The 25,837-nt window shown below is 49.6% G+C and overlaps 1 protein-coding gene across 2 annotated transcripts in view; it reads right to left on the minus strand.

Annotated features, from left to right (window-relative positions):
- The window catches only part of LOC146808884 (phospholipase A2 inhibitor and Ly6/PLAUR domain-containing protein-like), a 364,743-nt gene that overhangs the window by 313,191 nt on the left and 25,715 nt on the right, over nt 1-25,837 (minus strand). Inside the window, exons 1-2 of one of the 2 annotated variants that reach the window (XM_085615694.1) lie at nt 23,814-23,940; nt 11,698-11,817 (exon numbers count right to left, since the gene is read on the minus strand). In XM_085615694.1, coding sequence (XP_085471820.1) covers nt 11,698-11,817; nt 23,814-23,940 — 247 coding nt within the window. Of the gene's footprint in view, nt 1-11,697; nt 11,818-23,813; nt 23,941-25,837 lie in introns of those variants that run through there. The other variant, XM_085615695.1, reaches the window with a different exon arrangement.

Genomic DNA, 25,837 nt, shown 5'->3' on the forward strand with positions numbered 1-25,837 from the left:
ATGCCACGACTACAGTGGCCACTGGGGACGATGTGGAAGGTACGGTGCCGGACAATGCTGCAGAGACAAGCTTGTTGTCAAAATTGGCGCAGTGGGGGCCGAAGTCACGTTCCTGCACCAGGATCTCAGGAAGGCGGTGGACCGGATCACAGAGGGCGAAGCGGGTGTATCGACTGTTGAAGACTCGGTGGCTACCGTGCAAAAAAAGTTAACAAGCTAACGGTTGTTTCATAAGAACTTGTCTCCAGATTGGAAGACGCAGAAGGCTGTGCAAGGCACAATAACCTGTGCTTTGTAGGCCCTCCGGAGGGATGTAAAGGTACCTCCATGATTCTCTTTATCGCCCAGTGGCTCAAAGATCTCATGCCAAATGAAATGTTATCCTCTTGCTTTGTCGTTGAGAGGGGTCACCGAGCACTGACAAAGAAGCCTCCCAGGCGAGAATCCTAGACCAGTGATCGCACGGCTGCTGAACTATGCAGATCGGGATGCCATCCTGCAGTTCGCTAGATCACATAAAAATAAACTCCACTATGATTCGAAGCCCATCATGATTTTTCCTGACTATCGACACTTGGTCCAACAGCAACGCCAGTCTTTTGTTGTAGCGAAGCGTAGATTACGAGACCTCAACATGCAATACATGCTTTTATACCCAGCCATGATGAGAGTTATATTTAACTCTAAGTCACATTTCTTTGATACCCCGGAAGCTGTATTTGCATGGTCAGATGAACGCACTCATCTCAAATTACATAGGCCTCCGTCACAGGACATTGACTCTTCCCAAGGCTCACGGCGGACCAGACACAGATGGACCAAATCAAAGCGAAGTAAGAGATCAGACAGGCGCTTCTCCAGTCCAGAACATGTATCCTGAACTAGCCAGACAGCCAGTGTTTGGCTAACCGCCGTAGCCAAGGAATATATGTTTTATTGTGATTACCCTGCTCTTCACTGACCTCCGAACGGGCATGGATGCCCAGCCATGGATCCGACTGCCTGTAACATTTTCACCTCCCCCTGTTAAATGTTTTGGGGGTGGGTTGGGTACTTTTGGTGGCAGGTCCCTGGTTCCCCCCGTCGGGGGCCAGGCATACCTCTCACCGCGACAGATGCTCCTAGTTCATGGCAATATTGGGTGGGGGGAGGGGGTTGTTGAGGGAATTTTGGGGGTGGTTCATGGGGGCAGTTTCATTGTTTTTATACATGCAGACACATTATCTAGACTCAACGCACTACACGCAGTGTTCTCATAGATACGGGATGACAGCACAGATGAGCACAGCCCCTCTCTGAATATCAGGGGTCTGCTTAATAAAATTAAACGGGGTGCGGTCCTACGCTAAGCCAAGCAATATGAGGCAGATATACTACTCTTACAAGAGACCCACCTTCTTGGCATTAAAACTCCTTGCCTGGACAGATTTGGTTACCAAACTATATACCACGCAGGGTTCACCAGGGGATCGCGGGGAACGGCCATTTTAATACACCATAGAGTTCCTTTTGTACACACAAAGCAATGGGTGGAGCCAGGGGGCACTATGTGACTGTCACAGGCACGTTATACGGCGAGCATATCACCATAGGCAGTATCTATGCTCCTCCCCATTGGGGACTGCCTTTGTTGACAGGATCTCTAAACTTTGGGGGAACTTCCGGAGTGCTTAACCCTCCTGGGCGGGGACTGGAACGACACCATGGCCCCTGCAGATAGACAGCGCAGCTCAGACCACCACTCGCTTGCAGGCCCTTACAAACTGCAACTCCTTGCCTCTACTTTAGGTTGGGCCGACATCTGGCGTGAACATCACCCAGCCAAACAAAGTTACACCTATATGTCTGCGGTACATGGTTCGCAGTCCCGACTAGATCACTTCTTTACACCTCACACATATATTCATAGGTTCTCACAAATATCTCACCTCTCCAGAGGGCTTTCGGATCACTCCCCAGTTAGTCTCAAATTTCATACCAGTTTAGGTGGCGAATGTCCTCGTTGCACCTTCGAGACACACACTATCAAGATATGCTAGATAAGGTATTATCCGAATATCTCGACACTAATGCAGTTTTGGCTCCATCGAAAGGTATCCTCTGGGAAGCCCTAAATCCCACGGTCCAGAAATTAGCTAAAACACCAAAGAGAAGCACACGCGACAAGCACAATTGGCGAAACTAGAGTCACTCCACTAAGCCCTGGCGACCCAACTTAATATATACCCTAGCCCCTCACTCCAGTGCAACCTGCTGCAGATGCAACAAGCTATACAACAATACCTAATGGCCGAAGCAAAGGAGACCCGGGAGACATCGCAACATAGGATATATCAGTGGGGAGAAAAGTCGAGTAAAATGCTGCACAGGCTATGCCAAGTGGACAAATCTCCCGCTGCAGTCCCTACCTTATGGGACGCTGATGGGGGCCTTTGTTCGTCCCCGGGGAAGAAAGCTCAAGAATTTGTACGTCACTTCTCCTCACTATACGAATGTTGTGAGCAGCTCTCAGGAGCTCAAATAGCGGAATTCCTTAGAGATATCCCACCCCGCAGACTCACAGACCACATGCGGGACCAACTAGAGGCCCCCATTACACTAGACAAGTTGAGTGGGGCCCTACACGCCATGTGTCTGGGGTGGGCCTCCAGACCCAATGGATTCCCCATAGAATTCCTGCAAGCGCACATGCACACGTTGGGCCCACACTTGCTAGCGGTGACACAGGACACCCAAGAACAGAGTATACTACCCCAGGACTGGTGCCACGCGGAGATTGTTTTATTCCTCAAACCGGGTCACCCTCCGGATGAGCCCTCTTCATACCGCCCTATCTCCCTCATTAACTTTGAACCAAAACTGTTAGGGAAGGTTCTGGCAGACAGTCTACAGACTTGTGTGTCAGATTTAATCTACCCAGATCAATCTGCCTTCATGACATTCCGAGCCACCCGTCACAACATCCGAAGGCAGTATAATGCCATGGCACTAGCCCCAGTACTAGGACACCCAGCAGCTATACTATTAGCCAATGTAGAGAAAGCATTTGATTCTCTTAGCTGGGTCTATCTTTTCCAATTACTCAAAGCGTTTAATTTTGGACCTCGGTTTATGTCTGTTTGCTGTATACTAACTTGATGGCCTCGGTTCGTATAGCAGGACATCGCTCAGACCCCTTCCCTATATACAGGGGCATGAGGCAGGGGTGCCCCCTGTCCCCGCTGTTATTCGCTTTGGTAGTGGAGCCCCTGACAGCGTGGGTTCGGAGTGACCCTGTGTTCCGTGGATTTGAGTGGTCTCAGTCAAGATCGGATCACATAGCGCTATATGCAGATGACGTCCTCTTCCTTTTAACTGACCCGTGGTTTTCGGGCCCACATCTCTTACAAATCCACTGAGTGTTTTGGGAAACTACAGGCCTTCACACTAACCCTGCTAAATCTGTGCTTTTTCCAGTATGTGGAAACCAGGGGTGGGGCACCTGGGCGACGCAGCGATCACACGGGACTGGGGGTTTTAAATTCTTGGGCATCTTTGTATTGCATTGTCCAAAGATTTTACTGGAACACAATATTAACCTGCTACTTACAAGTCTAAATAAAGAAACAACAATATGGTCCTCCTTTCCACTTTCATTATATGGGCGGTCCACCATCTTTAAGATGGTCTCTCTGCCTAGAATTCTCTACTGATTACAAAACTTACCTTACAACATATCACGATCCTGGTTTGCACAAGTCAATGCCATACACAAAAAATTACCGTGGAATGGGGGGCGATCCGGGTGGTGCTACACACATGCACGCAATACACGTATTGTGGGGGAATTGCAGCAGCTGACATATATGCATTCTACGCTACCTCTCACCTGTTAATAATAAATGAATGGTGGTATAACTCCCCAACCGACCCGGCTTTTGTGCTGGACCATGCGGCAATGGAGAGGGCCTCCCTTCTTCAGCTCTTGTATAGCTCCAGGAATCTAAATATATTACCCCTGACAATTAGAAAACTGTGATTAAGCTCTGGCGGTACACGGTGAGGCAGATGGGGTGGTGCGGGACCTTGACCCAGACACCCTCTCTGTAGCAAAGCGCATACTTGCGCCCAGTGACGGCCTTGAAGGGGTTTCATCAATGGGTTTTGGTAGGAATATCTACGTTGGGAGACGTGATGCCGGGCAGTACATTGAAATCCTTTCAACAGTTGCAAGAGGAATTTCAATTACATAAGACTCAATTTTATAAATATCTTCAAATACGCCATGCTTTGGGCCCCCAGATTCACGCTCTAGAAACCCTACTGGAATTCCACCCACTTGAGGGCCGCCTACTGATGGGAGCCTTGGAGCTACATAAAATCAGGCAAATGTATTAACACTGATGACGCACACACGAACAAAACTCCACAAGACTTGAAGAGCATGGCAAGACAGCATTCCTGACTTGACAGATGATGACTGGGCTGAAGCCATAGCCAGCACCCGAGGCGGCGATGCTGTATCTACAAGCTACCGCCTTATACAATTCAAGTATATACATCGCACATACTATAACCGAGCATGACTCTGAAAAATAAGGGTTATCCAGTCCCCTATCTGCTTGAGATGTGAGAGGGAAGAGGGTACATTTTTACAGACGGTCTGGAGCTGTACTGCATTGCAACCGTTCTGGAGGAGGGTGGCTTCTTGCCTTAGCAACATACTCTCATGGGAGCTCCCACTTGATCCAAGACTTTTTCTGTTACACAGCACTGACAAGATAAGGGGTAACAAGTACAAACAACATCTGCTTTTTTTTACTCTTGTCATTGACAAAGGCGATATAGCCCAGCTGTGGACAGGGGCCTCCCCTCCGACCATAGGTAAATGGAAGGCTGAACTGGACAGGTGTATGGGTGCAGAGATCGCAGTGTTTCTGGCCTGTGGCTGCCCCCAGAAACATAGAAAAATATGGACCCGTTGGGCAACATACCGAGGGATAGACCTTCCCCCCTCCCATATTTGGACCTCTGATAGAAATCACCACACATACAAATGTTTATTGAACGTATCATTCCATGTCATGTAATAGTCTGCCTTTGTACGTATGTAACATTTACGCAACCACTGGGATCTAGAACTGTCTGCACCATGTTTATATTTTTTGACCTGCAGGTTCCGCAGGATTTACAATTGATTAAATGCTATGGGACTCCTGACTCATTTTGTTTTCTGATGGTACTTGTAGGTCTATGGCCCATATTGCATCAGGAAAACCAAATAAAATGGATTAAACAAAAAAAGTACAGTTTTGAGCTCTTTCTTCTTTTAATGACCTTCCTCAAGGATTCAGACCTACTACGAGAAGGTTATGTTCGTAGAGAGTCTCTCCCTCTGCTAATCTTCGGCAACTCTTACCTGGGTAGCGCTGGGACGCTCTGTCGCTGGGGCAGCCATGCACTGTATAAATCCTTTTAACATAACATGACATATTCTTTAATATCAAAAGAATTTATGTTACTGGGCCTGTACACAGGGTGCCTCTTAAGAGATGATAATTAGCTTCCTCAATTCCCATGACCAGTTCCTTAGCTTTCCCTGCACGATCTCTTTGTCCAGTGTGTTGCCACTCTTAGGAGTGTTTTAGTTTTCTCTGCGAGTCCTTTCCAAGCTGCCAAACACCACATGAATGCTTTCATTTTCCCTGCAGGTCTTTCCCAAGCTACCAAAATCCACATGAATCCAGAGGGTCTAATGAAAAGGGTGCACACCTGACTTGCTACCATTAGCCAATGGGATGTAGGATGTAGCCACTGCCTACCTTCTCTGATCCTCTCATCCCTTCCTCCCCAGTCTTGGGTAACCCTGCATCAAGGCTGAAGGGACTGGGACAAATGATGTCTTGATCGGATGCCCATCCGGCTGCTGTTCAGGACCATACACTGCTGTATTGACTGTAGGGATTACACCCACTCTACAAGGGTGGCATGCCCATGTCAGGCTCTGCCAACCTGATGCTGCAAGCCATAGTAAAATGATGGCAAGGGGCCCACCGCCTCTTTGGTGTGGACCCCCTTCTCCACGACCACGCACCACTCTGGGTTAACTTCAGCCTACGCATAGGTTGCGAGATGTTGGACTGGGAGGCGTGGTGCTCAGTGGACATCGGCAGTCTCCATCAGATCCTTGACCAAGGTTCCCTTAAATCCTTCATGATGCTCCATGAGGAATTCGGCCTCTCACCCCACCAGTCCTGGGTGTACCTGCAGCTACGGCATTTCCTAAATAGTCATCTGGATATGCCACCCTAAGTCCTCTAACCATCTCCTGTAGTCTCCTATCTTAGGATGTGGGACGACTTCTGTGAGGTGATGAGGAGATAGCCTCTTAAGCCTCCCTTTTTCTCCCTGCCTTACCTCAGTAGCCTCCGCATCACACGGCAAACCAGACTCCAGATGGAATATGAACCGGAGGATAGGGCTGAACTCCTAGAGGCACCTGATTGCTGGGCCCGAGAGGCAAAACTGAAGTTTTGCCTTTTTAAATCACTGGATGACTGGCACTGGACTCCCGTGAAGTTGCGAGAAGTGGGCCTGTTACCTTACCTAAATTGCTGGTGCCGTTCCCATGACCACTGTGACCTGCTGCATGTCCTCTGTGACTGCCCCTCGAAACATCCTTTCTGTGAGGCAAGGAGCATTCCCGTGAGTGAGATTCTTTCAGTCGTGACTCCTCTGTCTCACCCCCTGATCCATCTACATGATCTCGCGGGCTCTGCGAACCTCTCCTGTCTACAGAGCTGTCTCTTACATACGTCACTCGCTCGGGCTAAGATGTGCATTCTTTGCCACTGGCGTTCCCCAACCCCTTCTTCCCATGAAGAATGGTTCTCGTCGATGGGCCAGAAGGCCTCCTATGAGGTCATCTACAACTTCCAGGCCAAGATATAGGCCTTTCTTCACACCTTGGCAGCCTTCCTCCAGGACACCGCCCAATAGTGCTTAACTACATACACACTCTTCCCTAAAGAGTTGGCTGGTAAATTGTACCACACTGGCATCGCTTGACACCTGGTCATGCTCGTGGAGATGCATGCCTATTTTACTTGCTCTTTCTTTTCCTCTTTTTTCCCTCTTCTCCAATTCTCTCTTCTTTCTTATTTCTCATCTTTTTCCATCTCCATCTAATTCCTTCTTCTCTCTCGCTGTCCTTTCATTATTGTTCTTTCCCCTCCCCCTTCCTCCCCCGGAGGTGTGAGTGTGTATGCAAGTATGGACTCCCTACTTGTTTGTTCTTTTCCCCTGTGTTCTCTTCTGTCATGTTTTCTTCCTCCTTTCGGTCCATTCCACTCATCCCATTGATTCTTTTGTATGCAATTGTGGATCCACGAGCTCTCCTTAATGTTGCTCTTGCTTGCCCTTCAAGGGTCCCTGTTCCGCGGGAACGCAGCAAGTCATATTGCCAGTATTTTGTTTCATTTTGTATTATATTATTTAGTGCTGTATTATTGTCTGTTTCTGGTATGTCTGCCTGCAGCCTTATAAAGACACTGTGCCTGCAAGGTACCCCCCTACCTCAAATGCAGAGAGTGGAGAATCATGGATTTACTCGCTTGGACCTACAGCTGTTTTGACTATGGCAAGGGGCAAGAGACACTGTGAGGTGTGGAGGTTTAGTATTACGAGCATGGGAACCATGAGCCTGCAGTGGACTCTGTGTGGCAGGTTTAGGCTGGGTGCCATGGAAGCACCCGCCTCCTTAGTCCAGGGCTGTCTTCGGTGAGTCTGCTGCTGTACAGTGAGTGTTCTATATGACTCACCCTCATGCAAGACACCACTAATAACACACCAAAGCAGACACAGTGATTGGACAGGCCATAAAGCCTCTGCATATTTCGGGCAACCCCAAAACCCTCACGCTGGCTGTCGCTTCATTCCCTCATGCCACGGTTAAACCACCAGGATGTATTTGATGTGCAGAGCCATTTTTTTGGCATCCTGATGCCCTCAGAAATCCTGAAGACTCTGCCCGCTGAAGCCCACTATGGAGCAGCACCAAACAAAGGCAGCAGTTAGGCCTTTCAGAAGCAACAATGTTTAAGTTTAGGGGCACAGTCCACAAATAATTCATAGGTGACTATAAGACAACCTCACCTCGTTCTTTGCTTGTGCTGTGTTCCTGGGCGGCCACTGTAATTGCGGGTCAATGCCTCAGTGACATGAGGCATGGCTATAATTGAATTCAGCGTGGGTCACATTCGATATTCATACATGCCAACATTTCAGAGGAGCAAAATGGAAGATTAAAAAAAAATTCGGGAGAATGGGAGCTTGAATCGGGTTACTGTCATGTATGGGCTTTGGAAGTGTGCTGCTGCAGGACTGGACATTTGAAACGCAAATGCACGTTTTATTCTTACCTTTCAGAAGCATGGAGCGCAATGGCAGGCAGAGAGAGGGTGATGCAAGTGTTGTGCACTGGCCTGGCAGTGCATACACACCCCACAGCCCCCGTGTGTGGGGCAGCCCGGGCTGAAACAGCTTCCCGGGCACACACACAGCCGCCCGCTAGTACTTCACAGGTCTTTAAAAGACCATTCGCTTGTTAATGAGGCCTTGTTGGTTTTTCACCCCTTCTAGAGACCCTGCATCGCCACTCTGAGTATTGCTGGAAGAATTAGCACGTTACACAATACTAAGACCTGTCAGCTGAAACCCCCGAGGAATCGGGTTTTTGCTTGCAGGAATCAGGAGGCGGGAGACTAGCCTTGAAATCGGTAGACTCCCACCTGAATCGGGAGGGTTGGCATGTCTGGATATTTATCTGCAGCCGGCGGCCCGTGCCGGTGCGAGAAGCAGGCTGAGGCAGCACTGCGAGTGGAGCGCCATGATCAAAGTGCCACCTCAGATATAATGTAGCAGTGAGCTGGCTGCCAGCAGCCATAGCTCAGCTGCAAGCACCAAGCTGGCACGAGCAACGTGCGCACGGCATGGGCGGCACGCTGCTAGCTACCACACCATGATATGACAGTTTTAGCCAGTGCTTCAATGAGGCTGGGACACTATGCAAATGCATGACAATGCATTTCAGCGCAGTGATGTGGAGCACCACACTGCAATGCATTGGTCTAATGCCAGATGCGTGGTACTTGGCAGGACTGCCAGTCCTGATGCTGCTCTCAGTATGAGCACCATAGTTCGGCTCTCGGTAAGTGACTGGTACCCTTTGTGTTTCTCAACCCGGCTGTGCAATACAGCTGCCTTCGATGGCCTAGAAGTACTAATGCTTTGCTAACAGCCATGCTACGTTTGTTAAAAAAATTAACAAAGTGCTAATACCCAAGTTGTTTGGACTATTTCAGGTCACCTCAAACCACAGGGAAGACCTAGAGGTGCTAGTTGTATCATTTTTAAGTATGTGCTCAGTTGAAGAGTCGACAGATACTGCAACCTTGTGCTCAAATCTCCTAAATAATTACCGGTGCTTATAAATAAGTGCTGGTGCCAAGCACTGGAAAACACTGGCACAAATTAAGCACTGGCTAAGAGTTCACTGAAAGCGGAAAGGCAGGCATTGGCATTCAGCGTTGTGATGGCCTGATTCATCGGCCCAATCAGTTTACAGAACCACAGCATGCAGAGACTGTTTCTCTCTTGCTTCTGATGGTCCTCAAAAGCTACAGGGTGGGCTCAGAATTAAATAAGCTTGCTGCATGCAAAGCACACAGCAAGGGTTGAAACTCAGGTTAACCTCTGTACCATTGTGGAGGAGCCACAGCTGCAGTTTGCTCTTTATGGCTGGCGTAAGATCGAGTCATGGTCACTGCTCCAGACCGTTGCCTTGCTGACAACAGTGCTTAATTAGAAAGAAAAAAAAAAAAGAATAAGCGTCAATGCCCAAGGTATTTATCAGGTGTCCACGGTCACTGGCACCACCCAGAGCTCCTGCCAGTGCTCCCGAATGCCTTACTAACCATCACAGTCATACGAGCTTGACATTTTGAACAATTTCAGGTCACCTCAAACCAGCGGGATGTTATGTTATGTTATTAGATTTGTAAAGCGCATGGATGCCCCAGCAACGGGGCATCCCAGCGCTAAAATCCAGACATAACCTGGCAGGGTGGAAAGAAAACGGGAGGCAGGGACTAGACCGGGAAGAGCCAGGTTTTTATGGGCATTCTAAAAGCCAGATGATTCTGAATACTCCTAATAGTCGCAGGTAGGGAGTTCCAGAGTGCTGCCATAGCCCTGAAAAAGCATCCCCCAGCTCTTGCTCTTTTAACTCGGGGGACTTATGCGAGGTGTAGATCCGCTGAACGGAGAATGCGGCGCGGTGTATACAGCAAGAGAAGATCAGATAGACTAGGAGGCGCTTGGTGGATGAAAATTTTGTGGCCAAAGGATAGGGTCCTGAAATGACTTCTCCTGTCCACTTGCAGCCACCGAAATTTAGGGATGAGTTTCGATACTTGACAAGATATATGGAGTGCAAAGAGAGTGCCCGCTGCCGCATTTTGAATCCTCTGCAAGCGCTGTATCCCAGATTTGTTGGTGCCTAGATACAAGGAGTTGCAATATTCCAATCTGGACAAGATCGTAGATTGGATATGATCTGGCGTGTTTGTGGGTCAAAAACCCTAACAGACGCTTAAGTCAGCGTAGAAGACCAAAACAGACCCCTGCCACCGCTTTTGTTTTGGCTTTGAAGGACAAGGCACTGTCCACCTATACACCCAGATTTTTTACAATCTTCTTGGGGGAAGGCGCAGACTCCAGCGCGTCCGGCCACCATTAGTCTGTCCATAAATGGGTATCTTTACTTAACAACACGATTTCGAATTTGCTGGCATTAAGCTGCAGGCAATTGGCTGACATCCAGTCTGCTACAGCCAGTATATCCTCCTAGGATTTGATTAGGGAATGGTGGCAGTTGTTGGAGGAGATAACCAGCTGATTGTCATCAGCAGAAGATACTAATGACAGTCCTTGGTTATTTGCCACGGACGCAAGGGGTTGTAGATAGATATTAAAAAGCGTGGGGCTCAGCGTCGATCCCTGCGGAACTCCATAATTGACAGCGTATTCCCGAGAACAGCCAGAAATGATTTGATCCAGGCAAGTACAGTGCCTCCAATACCTAACTATTTATCAGAAGATACCTTTATTAGGGGGATGTAACACCCCAACCCACAACCTGAACATACCCCCTGCATCCTGGGGCCTAGAGAGTCGGGAAAGCAGCAGCAGCCGCACCTGATCAAAACCAGCCTCCCGGGCTCCTGGGAAAATGCCCAGTGCCTGACCTGGCTAACCAGGAAGTCGCTTTATTTACTCTTTTCAAAAATGGACAGAAGCATTTCTGAAAGAAGTAAATGGTGTCACAGGTGCAGAGAAACGGCAGTAGTAAATAAATTGGATGCCATGTGATGGCGCTTTCCCCACAAACATGACACGGAGTCATGTTTTTCTCCCTGGTGTCATGTTTGGCCTAGCTAGAGTCGGAATTAGGGTTACGTTGCTTCCTCTTGCGCCTCTGAGCACTCAGACAAGCACCCTGTAGAACCTCCCTTGGGGCACTCACGCCAGACACTTTCATACCAGTTCACCTCTGGACCATCTACCGCGACAGAGTCAGACTTCCAGCCTCAGGGTTCACATGTAGCGCCACCCACTGGTGACACTAGTGACTAGTTCGTTTTGTAAATGTAAACTTACCAGCGCTGGTCTCGGTGAGCAGAGAACGGCAGGTGTTAACTGGGAAAGTGCAGGTCTGTGAAGTCCCTGTGCAGGTCGAAGCAGTAGTGCTAACACATTGTTGGCACAAGAGGGCATTTCCTGGAGAACAAAAAAGAGAGAAAACATTTCGGTGCCTGGATATGATGATGGTTAGTCGTTCTTTCTTCTCATAGATCAGTCTTTGAATATATATATTTTTTATTGTTAGAAAGAGTTGAACGGCTCCACTAGTCACCTGGGTGGGCTCAGAAAATGCATTTGCAAACCACAGTCATCCCGGGGGCCTTTGTGAAGTTATTTGTACTTTCATTAGTAACCTCACAGGACACAGTTAATGTTAACAAGGCAACAGCCAGGCAGTAATGTTAAAGGTAGTTAAAGACATAGTTAACTTTACAGAACTTGCTAAACCTTAGACAGGACAAAGGAAAGCCTTCCAGGCTGGATTAGTAAATTCTGTGCCATTAAAAGGCAAAAATGGTGGCACAGAATTGCCTTTCTACCGCACAGCCGTAGCACCCTGCGCAGTATCAAGGCCTAAAACCTAAAATCTCACTCCATTGGATTTAGTAATAGAAACTCTACTTGAAGTGGAGCAATATTGTTGCAAAGGACACATAGGCCACAAAATGTATGTCAGACGATATTTTTCCCTATAGATATTCTTCCAGAAAACCTTCCATGTTACTTTGTTTTAGTCAAACTCATTAGTTTTGCTTAGCTTTGAGCTTTAAAAATGCTAACTATTCTCTAAGTTATTACTGTGCTGGGCATTGACTTTTTTAAACTAAAGCATAGGTTCATGTTGCTATATATACCTTTGTGATAACTCTCTAAATCCTAGGCCAAGCTGAGAACAGAAGAAGAAGGCTGCTGTCCCCACCGTAGGCAGCCTGCACAATGCCATACCACCCCCAAACACCATCGTCCCACAACCAACATCAACACCGCTGCCCCGCCCGTGGCATCCTACCCTGAACTCCCAAAACATCACAGCCCCAGAACTTGAGCCCTGCCACACCCTGCAGACACATTGTAGAACTGTAGCACTGGCTCATTTCAACTTAAACAATCGGACTAACGCGCCTGAATTCAGCCCCCGGGGGAAGTAGGGTCGGCAGACCAGTCTTCCCCCGGGGTTTTAGCGCAAGACCGGAAGGACAGGGCTGTGGTTAGGGGGTTGGGTTGGGTTAAGGGTGGGGTTAGGATTAGGGTATAAGGAGGGCAGGGGAGGAGTTTTCAGCCTCTTCATGCCCTCAGCGCCATTAGGGAAGGGTCTAGTTTTCCAATTGATAGCGTAGTTAGGGGGAGTAAGGATTCGTGTCCTGGTGCATCGTATTAAGGCGGCATTTACCCGATTGTCCACCAGTGTGAGCACCGCTTCCTGAGGAGACGATGGCAGCACCGGAGGCGGTCTGCGCTGCGCTGCAGGTCCTGGGTGGTGCGGGGAGAGCAGATATCCTGCGGACGGGGTCTTGGAGGAGGCGTGGGTCGGCATGGCCCGTACGCCTCGATCGACGTCTGCTGGGGTTGCTGCAGCGGTGGTGGCGTGCCAGGAGGAGGCGCCACCACCATGTCGAGGTATGCCTGGGTGGGGCCGGGGCCTTGTGCAGGGCGAGACAGGGAAGCACAGAGGGCGGTGGAAGAGTCTGCCTCTGTGCTTGCTGGGAGATGCGGCCGCACCCCTTGCGCTGCCAGGACCGGGGGGAGGGGCGGGAGTGTTCCATCACAGTAGCGCGTGGCAGAGTTGGTGGCCTCCGTGGATGCACCTGGCTTTTCACAGTTGTGGGGTCAGAAGGGCAGGGATGCTGAGGCCAGGGCATATGCGCTAGATAATGAGGGGGTGGAGGAAGGCACAGACTGGGATGAGCCCGTGGCTAAGCATTTTCAACTCGTGCTCTCGGGTGGTGAGTCAGAGGGGGAGGGGAGAGGTTTGGGGAGGAGGTGCCCATCGACCTCTCCAGGGGCGGTGGGAGGGAACCTGCCCCACGGGGGGTGGCGGGGGGGCAGGTAAGGCCCGCTACAAGCAGAGACAGGGGGAAGCAGCCAGGAACAGCGTGCCTGGGGGCCAGGACAGGGGGGACTAATGAGCAGCATTTCCTGCCCATGCTGTCCAGGTGGACAGGCATGTCCCCGGAGGAGATAATACGCGACCAATGTCGCATTATCCAGGAGACTGAGTTGAGGTGGCAGGTGTTGTGTGCAGCCAGGTATGAGGGTTTGGTGGTGGAAGAGAGGGGCTGGGCCCCCAGCCCCCTTTTTGGTGTGAGAAGCAGTTCCTGGGTATGGTCAAGGGGCAAATGAATCCCGAGGCAAGTGGGTTTGGGTAGATGAGGTGGGGCCCACATTAGGGGTAGGGACGGCTCAGAGACCTGATGTCGCTGGGGCCCCCTCAGGTTCCAACAGCCTGGGGAGGGCACAAGCCAGCGGTGGAGACTGGTAGAGGCGTGGGTGGGCTGGCGGGGCGCAAGACGGCTCCTAGACGCAGGGTGGAAGCTGCAGGGGGATCTGCGGCAGCCTGCCCTCCACCGAGGGAGCAGACATCAACAGCGCCGGAGTGTGATTTTATGGCTGGTGTGAAAGGAAAAGGTCTGAAGAGAGTGGTACATGAGGTGCTGGAAGTGCCGGTTGAGGTTGAGTAAGAGGAACAACTGAATTATGATGAGGAGAGTGATGATCTGGAAGAGGGTGAAGTGCGCAACAGTGGGGATTGGGGGTGGCCAAAGGGGGCAACAGGAATGCTTGGTGTTTTACAGGCTGCACAGGCCAGCACCAGTGGGACCAAGAAGGCGAACCAGAATACGTTTGACGCCCGAGGAAAGGACCTACGAATCTATCAGGTGAGGGTGCTTGGTGGGTCGCATGTGATGATGGTCCTAAAGGGCGGCGGAAAAAAGCCTGCCATCGGTGGGTGTGGGGGAAGGGTCCGTGAGGGACCCAGGTGCCCCTGCTAAAGCGGCAATAGAGTTGGTGGGTGGTGGCAAGTAATTGGTAGGCGCAGGGGTCCAGACGGACAAGACTGACGACCAGGAGGGGAAGGATGACAAGGCAGAGGACAAACACCATAAGAAATTACCGTATATGGGGTAGGCGATGGCACTAGGGTCACATTTTTTGGCGGAAAAAACTAAGTCCAGGATTTGGAAACACAGATATGTGGATGTATTCAAGCTCTTGTACAGGGAGATACAGAACAAGGAGGGCTCTAAGGAAGAGGAATGGGAATTGACTAGGCGGCCGCGGATGCCGGTTAACATGGAGAAATGGACGTCGGCATTTTTTATCTATGTGAGTATATATTGTGAGAAACATTTGGATCGCGCAATTGCTTTGCTTAAATATATGGACATCATTCGAAAGGCTCAGATGCATTTCAGGGGTTTCGCTTGGCTCAGTTACAACGAGGAGTTTAGGGCCGCAATTAGTGTCAATCCAGATAAGCCATGGGGGTAAGTTGATCAAGAGCTCTGGATGCAGTGGATGTCCTCCACTTAGTCGTCGGCATCCATGCACATGGCCAGTGGCTTGTCAGTCACTTACCGGCCTTTTCAATCGCGTCCCGCCCAGACTGGGGTGGGAGGGCAGAGCTCGTACACCGGAGCGGGAGGTCAGAGCAATTACTCTGGGTCAATAGGCCAGTCGCCCAAGCCCACGGGGGTTAGTACAGGTGCATGTTGTAACTTCAACAAGGGTTTCTGCACGCGGCACCCCAGCAAATTTAAGCACGAGTGCTCCAAGTGTGGCGGAGGCCACCCTTTCAAGCAATGTTTCATGTTGGCCACGCCCTCAGAGCAGTGGCGAGGTACGAAGGGACGGGGGCAAGCTGGGCCTAAGGGCTCCTAAACTGGTTAGGGTTGGGGCCATGGGTCCGTGGCTCTCACGATATCCTCATAGAGAGGCCGCGCTGAGGATTCATTGGGGTTTCGCTGAGGGTTTTCGGGTGGGTTACCAGGGCCCCTGGGAGCAGAGATGGGCGGAGAATTTGGGGTCTGCAAAAGAATTGCCAAGTGTTGTTGCAGATAAGTTGCAGAAGGAGGTGGCGGAAGGCAGGATAGTTGGCCCCTTTGACCACTGGCCTGTCCCTGACCTGATCATATCACCTTTGGGAGTGGTGCCCTAGAAGGAGCTGGGGGAGTTCAGGCTGATCCATCATTTGTCCTGGCCGGAGGGGAGGTCTGTGAATGATTACATTGCCGAGGAGGATTCCAGAGTTTTATACGCTTCTGTTGACGATGCGATCAGTTAGGTGCGGGTGTGCGGGCAGGGTGCAGAATTGACAAAGTGTGACATAAAGTCGGCCTTTCGCTTCCTTCCCATACACCCAGCAAACTTCTTGTTGCTGGGGATGCAGTTCGAGGGTTCCATCTTTGTTGACAAGGTTTTGCCCATGGGTTGTGCCATTTCCTGCGTGTTATTTGAGGCTTTCAGCTCTTTTTTGCAGTGGGCATTCACAGACAGGAGAGGTCATCTTGCGGTATCTCTCTGGCGCAGGATTTCGGGGTTCCATTGGCTTTTGAGAAAACAGCTGGGCCCGGCTGCAGTTTGACATTCTTGGGCATTGAGTTCGATTCGGCCGTGTGGGAGGCCTTGTTACCGGAACAGAAGGTGATAGACATGCAGGCTTTCCTGCTGCACGTTATTGAGAAAAAGATTGATTTGCAGTCGGTGCAGCGACTCCTGGGTTTCCTAAACTTTGCGTGCAGGGTGGTGCGTGCTGGGAGGACTTTCTGCAGACGCCTCGGCATGGCCATGTCGGGGGCGGTGCTTCCACATCACAGGGTCCGGATCTCCTTGGGGGTCAGGGCGGACCTTCGGGTGTGGCAGATGTTTTTATCGGACTTCAATGGTGTGTCACTGGACTTTGTGGATGACAGGATAGTTTGGCAGGTGCATCTTTTCTCTGACGCCTCATGGCCTCGCAGTTTTGGGATCTTCTGAGACGGGAGCTGGTGCGCAGAGCAGTGGCCAGAACATTGGTTGAAACAGGGCAGGAGTATTGCTTTCTTAGAATTTTTCCCTGTGCTGGTCGTGTTAGAGGTCTGGGGCGCGGAGTTCCGGGACAGGTCAGTATTGTTCCATGTGGACAACATGACGATAGTGGACTTGGTGAATAACCAGAAAGCCAGAGACCTGCGGGTGATGTGCCTGTTGCGAAGTTTTATGTTGCAATGCCTGCAACTGAATGTGATGTTCGTGCGCAACATGTCCCAGGAGCAAACAATGAGGTGGCGGATGCATTGTCTCGTTCGCAGTGGCAGCGTTTCAGACGCCTGACGCCAGGAGCTGATGCTCGCAAGACCAAGGTGCCGGATGGCATCTGGGCTTGGGGGGGGAGGGTGAGAGTGGTGGGCCTCGACGAAAAATATGTAGCTGAATCTAGGGGGCGCACTTACAGATTGGCGTGGTCTGAATTCGGAGCCTTTCTGAGATGGACCAGTGAGACGTGGCACATGTCACGGCAGGACTGTGAACAGGGAGTTCTTCGTTTTGTTTTGGATCGCATTGGGGGCAAATTGGCAGGAATTTCTTTTTACAGCACTTTGTACATGGGTTATGATCCAGCCAAGAGCGAGTTGTTGAGCAGGATGTTGAAAGGTTGGGATCGGGAGCGGAGTGAAGGGGGGTGTGAGGCACCTAGGGAGGCGATTACGTTTGATCTTTTGCAGGGGCTGTTGGCAGAGTTGCCGCATTGTTGTTATGATGAGCACAAGGTTTCTTTGTTCCGTTTGTATGATATGGATGTTCTTTGGTGCTTTCTGGATGTCCGAGTTGTTGGGTGCCCAAGGGAGAGAGGGGAGAGTGCATGATGATTTGCGACTGGATGGGACAGGTTCGGGGATTTGGTTGGGTCGTTCTAAAACTGACCAAGTGGGTAGGGGTAAGTGGGTTTGGCTGAGCGAAACGGGTTGCAGGGGCATGCCCGGTGATAGAGTGGAGAGATTTTTGTCAGCAGGCCCGGAGTGTATCTAGTGAGATTTTTTGTCATGTTTTGCAGAAGCGTGTGACAGCGTATCAGTTGCTGGCGGTGTTGCGAATGGCGTTGAGGCGTTTGGGCAGGGACCGCGCTAGGTATGGTACGCATTCCTTTCGCATTGGTGCGGCAATGGCGGCGGCATGCTTGGGAAGGTCCTGGGATAGGTTACGGCAGATTGGGCGGCGGAGACCTCGCTGCTGCGAACGCTATGTGCGAAAATAGGTCCAAATTGGATGGTGGGAGGCACCAGTGAAAGTTTTGTTGGATTTGTGGGACAGTTTGTATTAACATATGTTTTTCTTCATAGGTTGTATTGGGGGCCTGGGAGCCAAGACGGTTACCTGGATTGTCGGGCACTCATTTGTACATTGGGCGTCGAAGTGCCCAGACAGGCAGGTATATGGCCGTAGCCTGGGCCTGCGTAGCAGCCACCACGAGGTGCATTGGTGGGGGAAGAGTGGGATGCGCTGGGGGGCGTTGTTGCCCTGGCTAACAAAGAAGGTGGCCCAAAGAGTTTGCCCAGGCATGTTGGTGATTCATCCGGGAGAAAATGACTGAATAAAGCAGTTTGGTGTGTCCCTGTTACATTTGATGCAACGTGACTTGAAGGCCATGAAGAGCAATCTTACGGGCGCATGTATTGTTTGGACAGAGTTTGTACCAAGGAGAACCTGGAGGGTAGCTCTAAAGCCAGCTGCAGTTGAAAAAGTGCGAAGGAAATTGAATCGCGCAATGAGAGTTTTTTGTGGGAACGCAGGGATCAAGGTGATTGCACACATGGGTTTGCGGATGGAAGAGCCATTGCTTTTTCACGGTGATGGGGTGTACCTTTCGCACATAGGTAATGCATATTACATGATGGAAAAGAGATATGCCATCAGTAAATTGTGGAACGAGTCCATTTGGTGCCGCCGGGTTTGAGGGCGAAATGTGTACTGAACGTGGGTGGAGCAGGAAACCGCCCTATGGCCGTTCCCTGGTTGTCAGTACTGTGGAGGGGTGGGGAGTCTATGACGGGCATACTCACCCCCCCCAGGGAGGGGAATACAGGTGCATGATGGGGTGCAGGATGCAAGAGTGCGATGGCTGGAGATGCTGGAGGAGGTTGAAAGATAAGTGTGGAAGCGAATGGAATAAGGGAGGAGATCGCTGAGTGAAGTGGGAGAGAGTAACTGGAGTGTGGGAATGGATGATGGATGAAAGACATGACGTTTGGATTTGTTGATAAGTTATTGATGTTTTTGTTTAATTATTGTTGTCAACCCTGTCCTAATAAATGGCCTTTTACGCTAACATTCAGCACTGGAGTGGATACTGCGCGATGCGGCCCCCGGGGAAAGTAGGGTCGGTAGACCAGTCTTCCCCTGGGGTTTTCGCTCAAGACTAGAAGGACAGGGCTGAGGTTAGGGTTAGGGGGTTGGGTTAAGGGTAGGGTTAGGATTACGGTATGAGGAGGGCAGTGGAGGAGGTTTCAGCCTCTTCCTGCCCTCACCGCCACTAGGGAAGGGTCTAGTTTTCAAATTGATCCACTCTCCCACCCTACATGTTACAGGAGGGGGAAACGGGTAATTACCCGGAATAGCGTGCCAGTTTAAGACAGGTTGAAGGTTGGTGCTAGCAATACTGTGGAGGGGTGGAGAGTCTATGACAGGCATACTCACACCCCCCGGGCGGGGGATACAGGTGCATGATGGGGTTGTGGGATGCAAGAGTGCGATGGCTGGAGATGCTGGAGGGGTTGAAAGATAAGTGTGGAAGCGACTGGAAGAAGGGAGGAGATCGCTGAGTGAAGCCGGAGAGGGTAACTGGAGTGTGGGAATGGATGATGGATGAAAGACATGAAGTTTGGGTTTGTCGATAAGTTATTGACGTTTTTGGTTAATTATTGTCAACCCTGTCCTAATAAATGGCCTTTCACCCTAACATTCAGCGTTGGAGTGGTTATTGTGCGAAAGGAAAGCCCGGAACTTGAATATGCTGCGTTCAAGGCATTGTAAAAAGAGTTTTTTCCCACCTCAGAAAGGAGGAAGGCTGAGGTGATCTAACCTAGATATGAACTCACGAACTTTGGGGCAGGTTTACTAATGTTTCATGGAGCGCGGGGCAGCAAGCAAAGTTGCTGCTCTCTGTAGTGTGAAAGAGAAACAGTGGAAATGCATCATATCTACAAAGATATGGTGCATTTCTGCTGCCTCCTTGCGCTGGCACACTGTGGGGTATATTTACTAAGATTTTGTGCCATGTGATTCGAATCAATGGAAAATATATATTTTTTTTCTGTTTACTTTCCAACACAAAACGTGTTTTGCACTGAAAATTCACTTGACAGTAGTGCAAAGGAGCGACTAGCGCTGTTTTGAATTACTTAGCGCCAAGGGTGCATTCCACGAGTGGTGTTTGGGTGTTCCCATGCAACCATCCATGGTTTATGAAACAAAACCCTATCTAGTAAAAAAAATAGACAGGGGTTTGCAGAAAAAAATAATGCTGCTTTGAAATAGGTGCTATTAGGGAGAAATGCTTTTATTTCTCCTTTCTTTGCGAATGTTGCATGTGTGCTGCACTGTACAGCACACATACAGATAGGAAAAGGTCTACATTTAGTCTCAGCATAGTATTTTGCAATGCAAGGGCACCGTTTCAGTACAAACCTTGTGGTAGAATCACGCAAGCTCTGCCCCATGGCTCAAAAGTGTGCGTGTGGTGATCGCCAGCCTGATTAGGCACCAGCCCTTGGGAGTGAGGAGGAGAGAGCCCGATCTCTGTAGTTATGGCGCTGTCCTGTCCTCCCCTGAACTCTCCTTCTCACGCAAAACAGTGCAGCATTTATGGCTGCTGCTATGTGTTGTGAATTCTATTTAGATAGAGCAAATGGGGGCATATTAACAAGCCAGGCGATAAAATTATCGCCGCTTTAGGGGCAGAAAACTGCCACTAAAACGGCGATAATGGGCTTGATAATATGCTCTATGGAATTCCAATTGAAGCTCAGGTTAGATGTCCATCAATTGATGCTCAGGTTAGATGTCCTTCACATCTAACATGGGTTTCAATTGGAATTCCATAGAGCATATTATCAAGGCCATTATCGCCGTTTTAGCGGCAGTTTTCTGCCGTTAAAGCGGCGATAATTTTATCGCCTGGCTTGCTAATATGCCCCATAGAGTTTGGAATAACGCCAGCACTGGCACACCTTCGCCATTGTGCAAGGGAGTCTGCATGACAGGCAGGATTGTTTTTGCTCAGTAGGAAACACCTGAGGGTGGAGGCATCAATTTTGATTAAATAGAGCAGCGATCTGGATAAAGACAATCTCTTTTTTCAGCCTGGAAGGCAGGGTGGATAAAGGGTGTAGAGAGACAGCTCCACTCACCTGCAGACTGAAGACCAGAGACAATACAGACTCAAGAGTGGGAGAGAGCACAGCCAGGAGAGCAGGGAGGATGCAGGCCAAAGAGGAGAAAAGGGAACTTCAGACATGGCTGAAAACAGGATACAGTCTGCAGAGAGGGAGGGGGCACTTCACCTTCCACCAGGTGAGCAGAGAAGAAACAGGTGGTGAGACAAGGATCGAGCACCTCACATTCTGCCAGGAGAACAGAGACGATACAGTGGGTGAGAGAGGGCACCGCACCTTCTGCCAGGAGAGCAGAGAGGATACAGTGAGTGAGAGAGGGCACCGCACCTTCTGCCAGGTGAGCAGAGAGGATACAGGCTAGAGAGAGAGGGCACCGCACCTTCTGCCAGAAGAGCAGAGAGGATACAGTGGGTGAGAGAGGGCACCACACCTTCTTCCAGGAGAGCAGAGAGGATACAGGCTAGAGAGAGAGGGCACCGCACCTTCTGCCAGGAGAGCAGAGAGGATACAGTGGGTGAGAGAGGGCACCGCACCTTCTAACAGGAGAGCAGAGAGGATACAGGCTAGAGAGAGAGGGCACCGAACCTTCTGCCAGGAGAGCAGAGAGGATACAGTGGGTGAGAGAGGGCACCGCACCTTCTGCCAGGAGAACAGAGAGGATACAGTGGGTGAGAGAGGGCACCGCACCTTCTGCCAGGAAAGCAGAGAGGATACAGGCTAGAGAGAGAGGGCACCGCACCTTCTGCCAGGAGAGCACAGAGGATACAGTGGGTGAGAGAGGGCACCGCACCTTCTGCCAGGAGAGCAGAGAGGATACAGGCTAGAGAGAGAGGGCACCGCACCTTCTGCCAGGAGAGCACAGAGAATACAGTGGGTGAGAGAGGGCACCGCACCTTCTGCCAGTAGAGCAGAGAGGATACAGTGGGTGAGAGAGGGCACCTCACCTTCTGCCAGGAGAACAGAGACGATACAGTGGGTGAGAGAGGGCACCGCACCTTCTGCCAGGAGAGCAGAGAGGATACAGGCTAGAGAGAGAGGGCACCGCACCTTCTGCCAGGAGAGCAGAGAGAATACAGTGGGTGAGAGAGGGCACCGCACCTTCTGCCAAGAGAACAGAGATGATACAGTGGGTGAGAGAGGCACCGCACCTTCTGCCAGGAGAGCAGAGAGGATACAGGCTAGAGAGAGAGGGAGAGGGCACCTCACCCTTAGCAAAGAGAGCAGAGAGGAGACAGGCTGCAGAGGGGAAAAAGGCACTTCAATTGCATGAAGGAGAGCAGAGAGGACACAGGTTATATGTATGTATGTATATATATATAGATTGAGAAAGAGCGAGACTCATCTTCAGACTGTAGAGCAGAAGGGGTGCACATTATAGAGTAAGCACCATCGCACAGCAGAGTAGAGAAGATACACGTTATAGAGAGAGAGAGAGAGAAAGACCCTTGTTCTTCCGGAAGAGGAGAGGGGGTCCACATTAAAGAGAGACGAAACCTCACCTTCGGTCAGCAGGGCAGAGAGAATACAAGTTATATATATAGAGAGAGAGTTCTCTTCAGCCTGTAGAGCATAGAGGATACAGGGTATAGAGAGAGATAGAGAGACACTCATGTTCAGCCTGTAGAGCAAGGAGGATACAAGTTAGAGAGAGAGAGAGAGAGAGAGAGAGAGAGAGAGAGAGTTCTCTTCAGCCTGTAGAGCATAGAGGATACAGGGTATAGAGAGAGATAGACACTCATGTTCAGCCTGTAGAGCAGGGAGGATACAGGTTAGAGAGAGAGAGAGAGAGAGAGAGAGCGAGCGAGCAAGAGAGAGAGAGAGCGAGAGAGAAAGAGTGAGAGAAAGTTCTCTTCAGTTTGTAGAACAGAGAGGCTACAAGTTTTATATATATATATATATATAAGGCAATGTATTTAAACATCATATAATATTGCTTTTAGTGATTTTATGGATGTATTTTAAGCAAAAAAATTGTGTTTCATTTGTATATTATTAAGTATTTAACTATTTATTTATTTATCTATTTATTCAATTGCAAATTTGCACACAATGACTTGCACTTTATTGTTATCCACAAAACAAAGTCTGAATCGTAGATTTAAATGATTCAAATATTGATGACAACAAAACAAGCAATATAAGTTGATGTCTTTTACAAGCTTTTAAATGTTGTTATTAACAACTTTAAGATATAAGCACAATCACAATACATAAAGTTAATGTATTAGAAAGGAGAAAAAAACGAAATAGAAAAAAACAAGCTTGGAAAAAAAAGTGTGTATCCTATAAAAAGCATTCCTATTGGCAAATGCGCGTCATTTGATCAAGTCCCCAGGGAGGGACGAAACGCGTAATGGCTGCCGTTCCTGTTGTGTAACTACGAAAATAAACTGAGCGGTATTACGAAAGGATTTTGTGGTCCGTGCTCTTTTGTATCCAGTATCCAGTATCCAGATGGAAGGAAATGTGGTGAAAGAGTATTAAGCAATATATATATATATATATATATATATATATATATATATATATATATATATATATATATATATATATATATATATATATATATATATAGCGAGAGAGAGAGAGAGAGAGAGAGTGTTATGTTTGGCCTGTAGAGAAGAGAGAATACAGGGTATAGAGAGGGAGACACCCATGTTCAGCCTGTAGAACATAGAGGATGGAGGGTATAGAGACGGAGAGACACTCATCTTCAGCCTGTAGAGCAGAGAGGATACAGGTTATAGAGAGAAGAGGCCTCACCTTCAGTCAGCAGAGCAGGCAGGATACAGGTGACAGCTAGAATGACCCTCATGTTACAGAACAGCAGGTGGCGCTGAGTGCGTCTGGGCTCTGGTCCTCTGTCGCTTAGAGTGTGGCGAGGGCCCATGGGGTGGAAGTATATAGTGTGAGGTGCACAGGGGGCCGGGCTTGCATCCATTGTTTTGTTTCTAGCAGGTTTAACCGTAGCTTACACTTCCTTGTATTTAGTGATTGTGAAATAGCATGTGGGTATGGTGTAACTAGATTGGTCAGGGTCGCTTCTTTCATCTGAGCAGCTTGTAGTAGCCGGCTGCCAGCCTCTGTTGCAACACCTGTGATCAGGAAGTATCTGTGCCATCAGTGACATGCATCTGTGGAAACATTCAAAGGCACCTTTTATGTTTGGAGAGATGAGCTGGCAGTATCATCTGATGGATTTTGGGAGCTCTGGGAAAAACATATTTTTGGGGCTCCAGTGTGGACCAATTTTGAGATTTATCGACTTATTCCTGCTAATTGAATCCTTGATGTCTAACAATAAAAAATTATGTTAAACTTTAAAGGGTTCACACAAAACAGGTGAAATATGTCTGGCCCAGGATTTTTATAAATGACACTGCGTAGAGAGACAGAGTCAGAGATAGAGGTACAGGTAGGTAGAGAGACGGAGACTGAGAGCAAGAAATTGTAATTCCACCTGACAAGGCTTTGAGGCACTTTACGGAAATTCGCACACAACTCTAGTAGTGATTAATGTATCAATTATTAATTGTTGTTGATTATTGGAACTAAACTTGAGTGCTCAAGGTAATTGAAAGATTAAATTAACAAGAGTTGGGTGTGAACTTTACTGGGGGCTATGTCACAGTATATTAGGGTGCCGATTCCAATCCTGTAAAACCCAGGTACGAATGGTCGTACGGAGCGTATTCTCCGTCCGACTCCTGCCCAGGAAAACCACCTTACAAACCAGCAAGTTCGATTCGTACAGAAATACCATTTCCGTATGAATCGTAAAAAACACCGAACGGCAACAAAATACCTAGTATTCTGATCCAGGACAGCGCGTACGCGACGTCCGCACGGAGTCAGGCAGCGTTTTACGGACCAGCAAGTACGATTCATCCCTACGTCATTCCGCACAGCTATTTTTTACGTCAGATAAAAAAAGCCGGAAACATGAGTCCCACGCGAAAAAGGAGCGACGGACAGACATGGACCCCATCCTACGTGTCATCCCGGCCCTCATAGCCTACGACCTGGTGCACAGAAACCGACGCAGACGCCGCAGAAGGTGAGAACAACACCCAGGGGTCAAGGGGGGGTGAGGGGCAGGAAACATACCCCCTACCCAAATTAAATACCTACAATATTTACGACATACATTACCTCCAGGGTCTGGTCACTTCGGGGGGCGTGTCCACCAATCCCTGCGTACCGCAACAACGGAAGCGGACGTGTACGAGTACTCCTATGGCAACACTACAATAGTGCTACGCACCGTACTCACACATAAATAGCGTGGGTACAGTCCATAGCACTATATTAGTGGTGCCGTGGGGGTACGCGTGGTCCGGACCGTACCCACGCCCTCAGAACGTGGGTACGGTCCGCACCACCATTGGAGTGGTGACTTAGGGGTACACGTGGTACGGACCGTACTCATGCTCTGAGGGTGTGGGTACGGTCCGTACCACCATTGGATTGGTGACGTAGGGGTATGCGTGGTACAGACTGTACTCATGCTCTGAGGGCGTGGGCACGGTCCGTACCACCATTGGAGTGGTGACGTAGGGGTACGCGTGGTACGGACCGTACTCATGCTCTGAGGGCGTGGGTACGGTCTGTACCACCATTGGAGTGGTGACTTAGTGGTGCGCGTACCCCTACGTCACCAGTACATTTTTGATACAAGGCGTGCACACGCCACGAAAGTTGGCTTACGGCCTGGTGCAGCATAATACCAGTATATTGGGGCGTGCGTATGCCCAGGACAGCAGTGTACTGCACCAAGGGTGCGGGTC

The sequence above is a fragment of the Triturus cristatus genome, chromosome 7, assembly GCF_964204655.1.
Source record: "Triturus cristatus chromosome 7, aTriCri1.1, whole genome shotgun sequence".
Taxonomy (NCBI): Eukaryota; Metazoa; Chordata; class Amphibia; order Caudata; family Salamandridae; genus Triturus; species Triturus cristatus.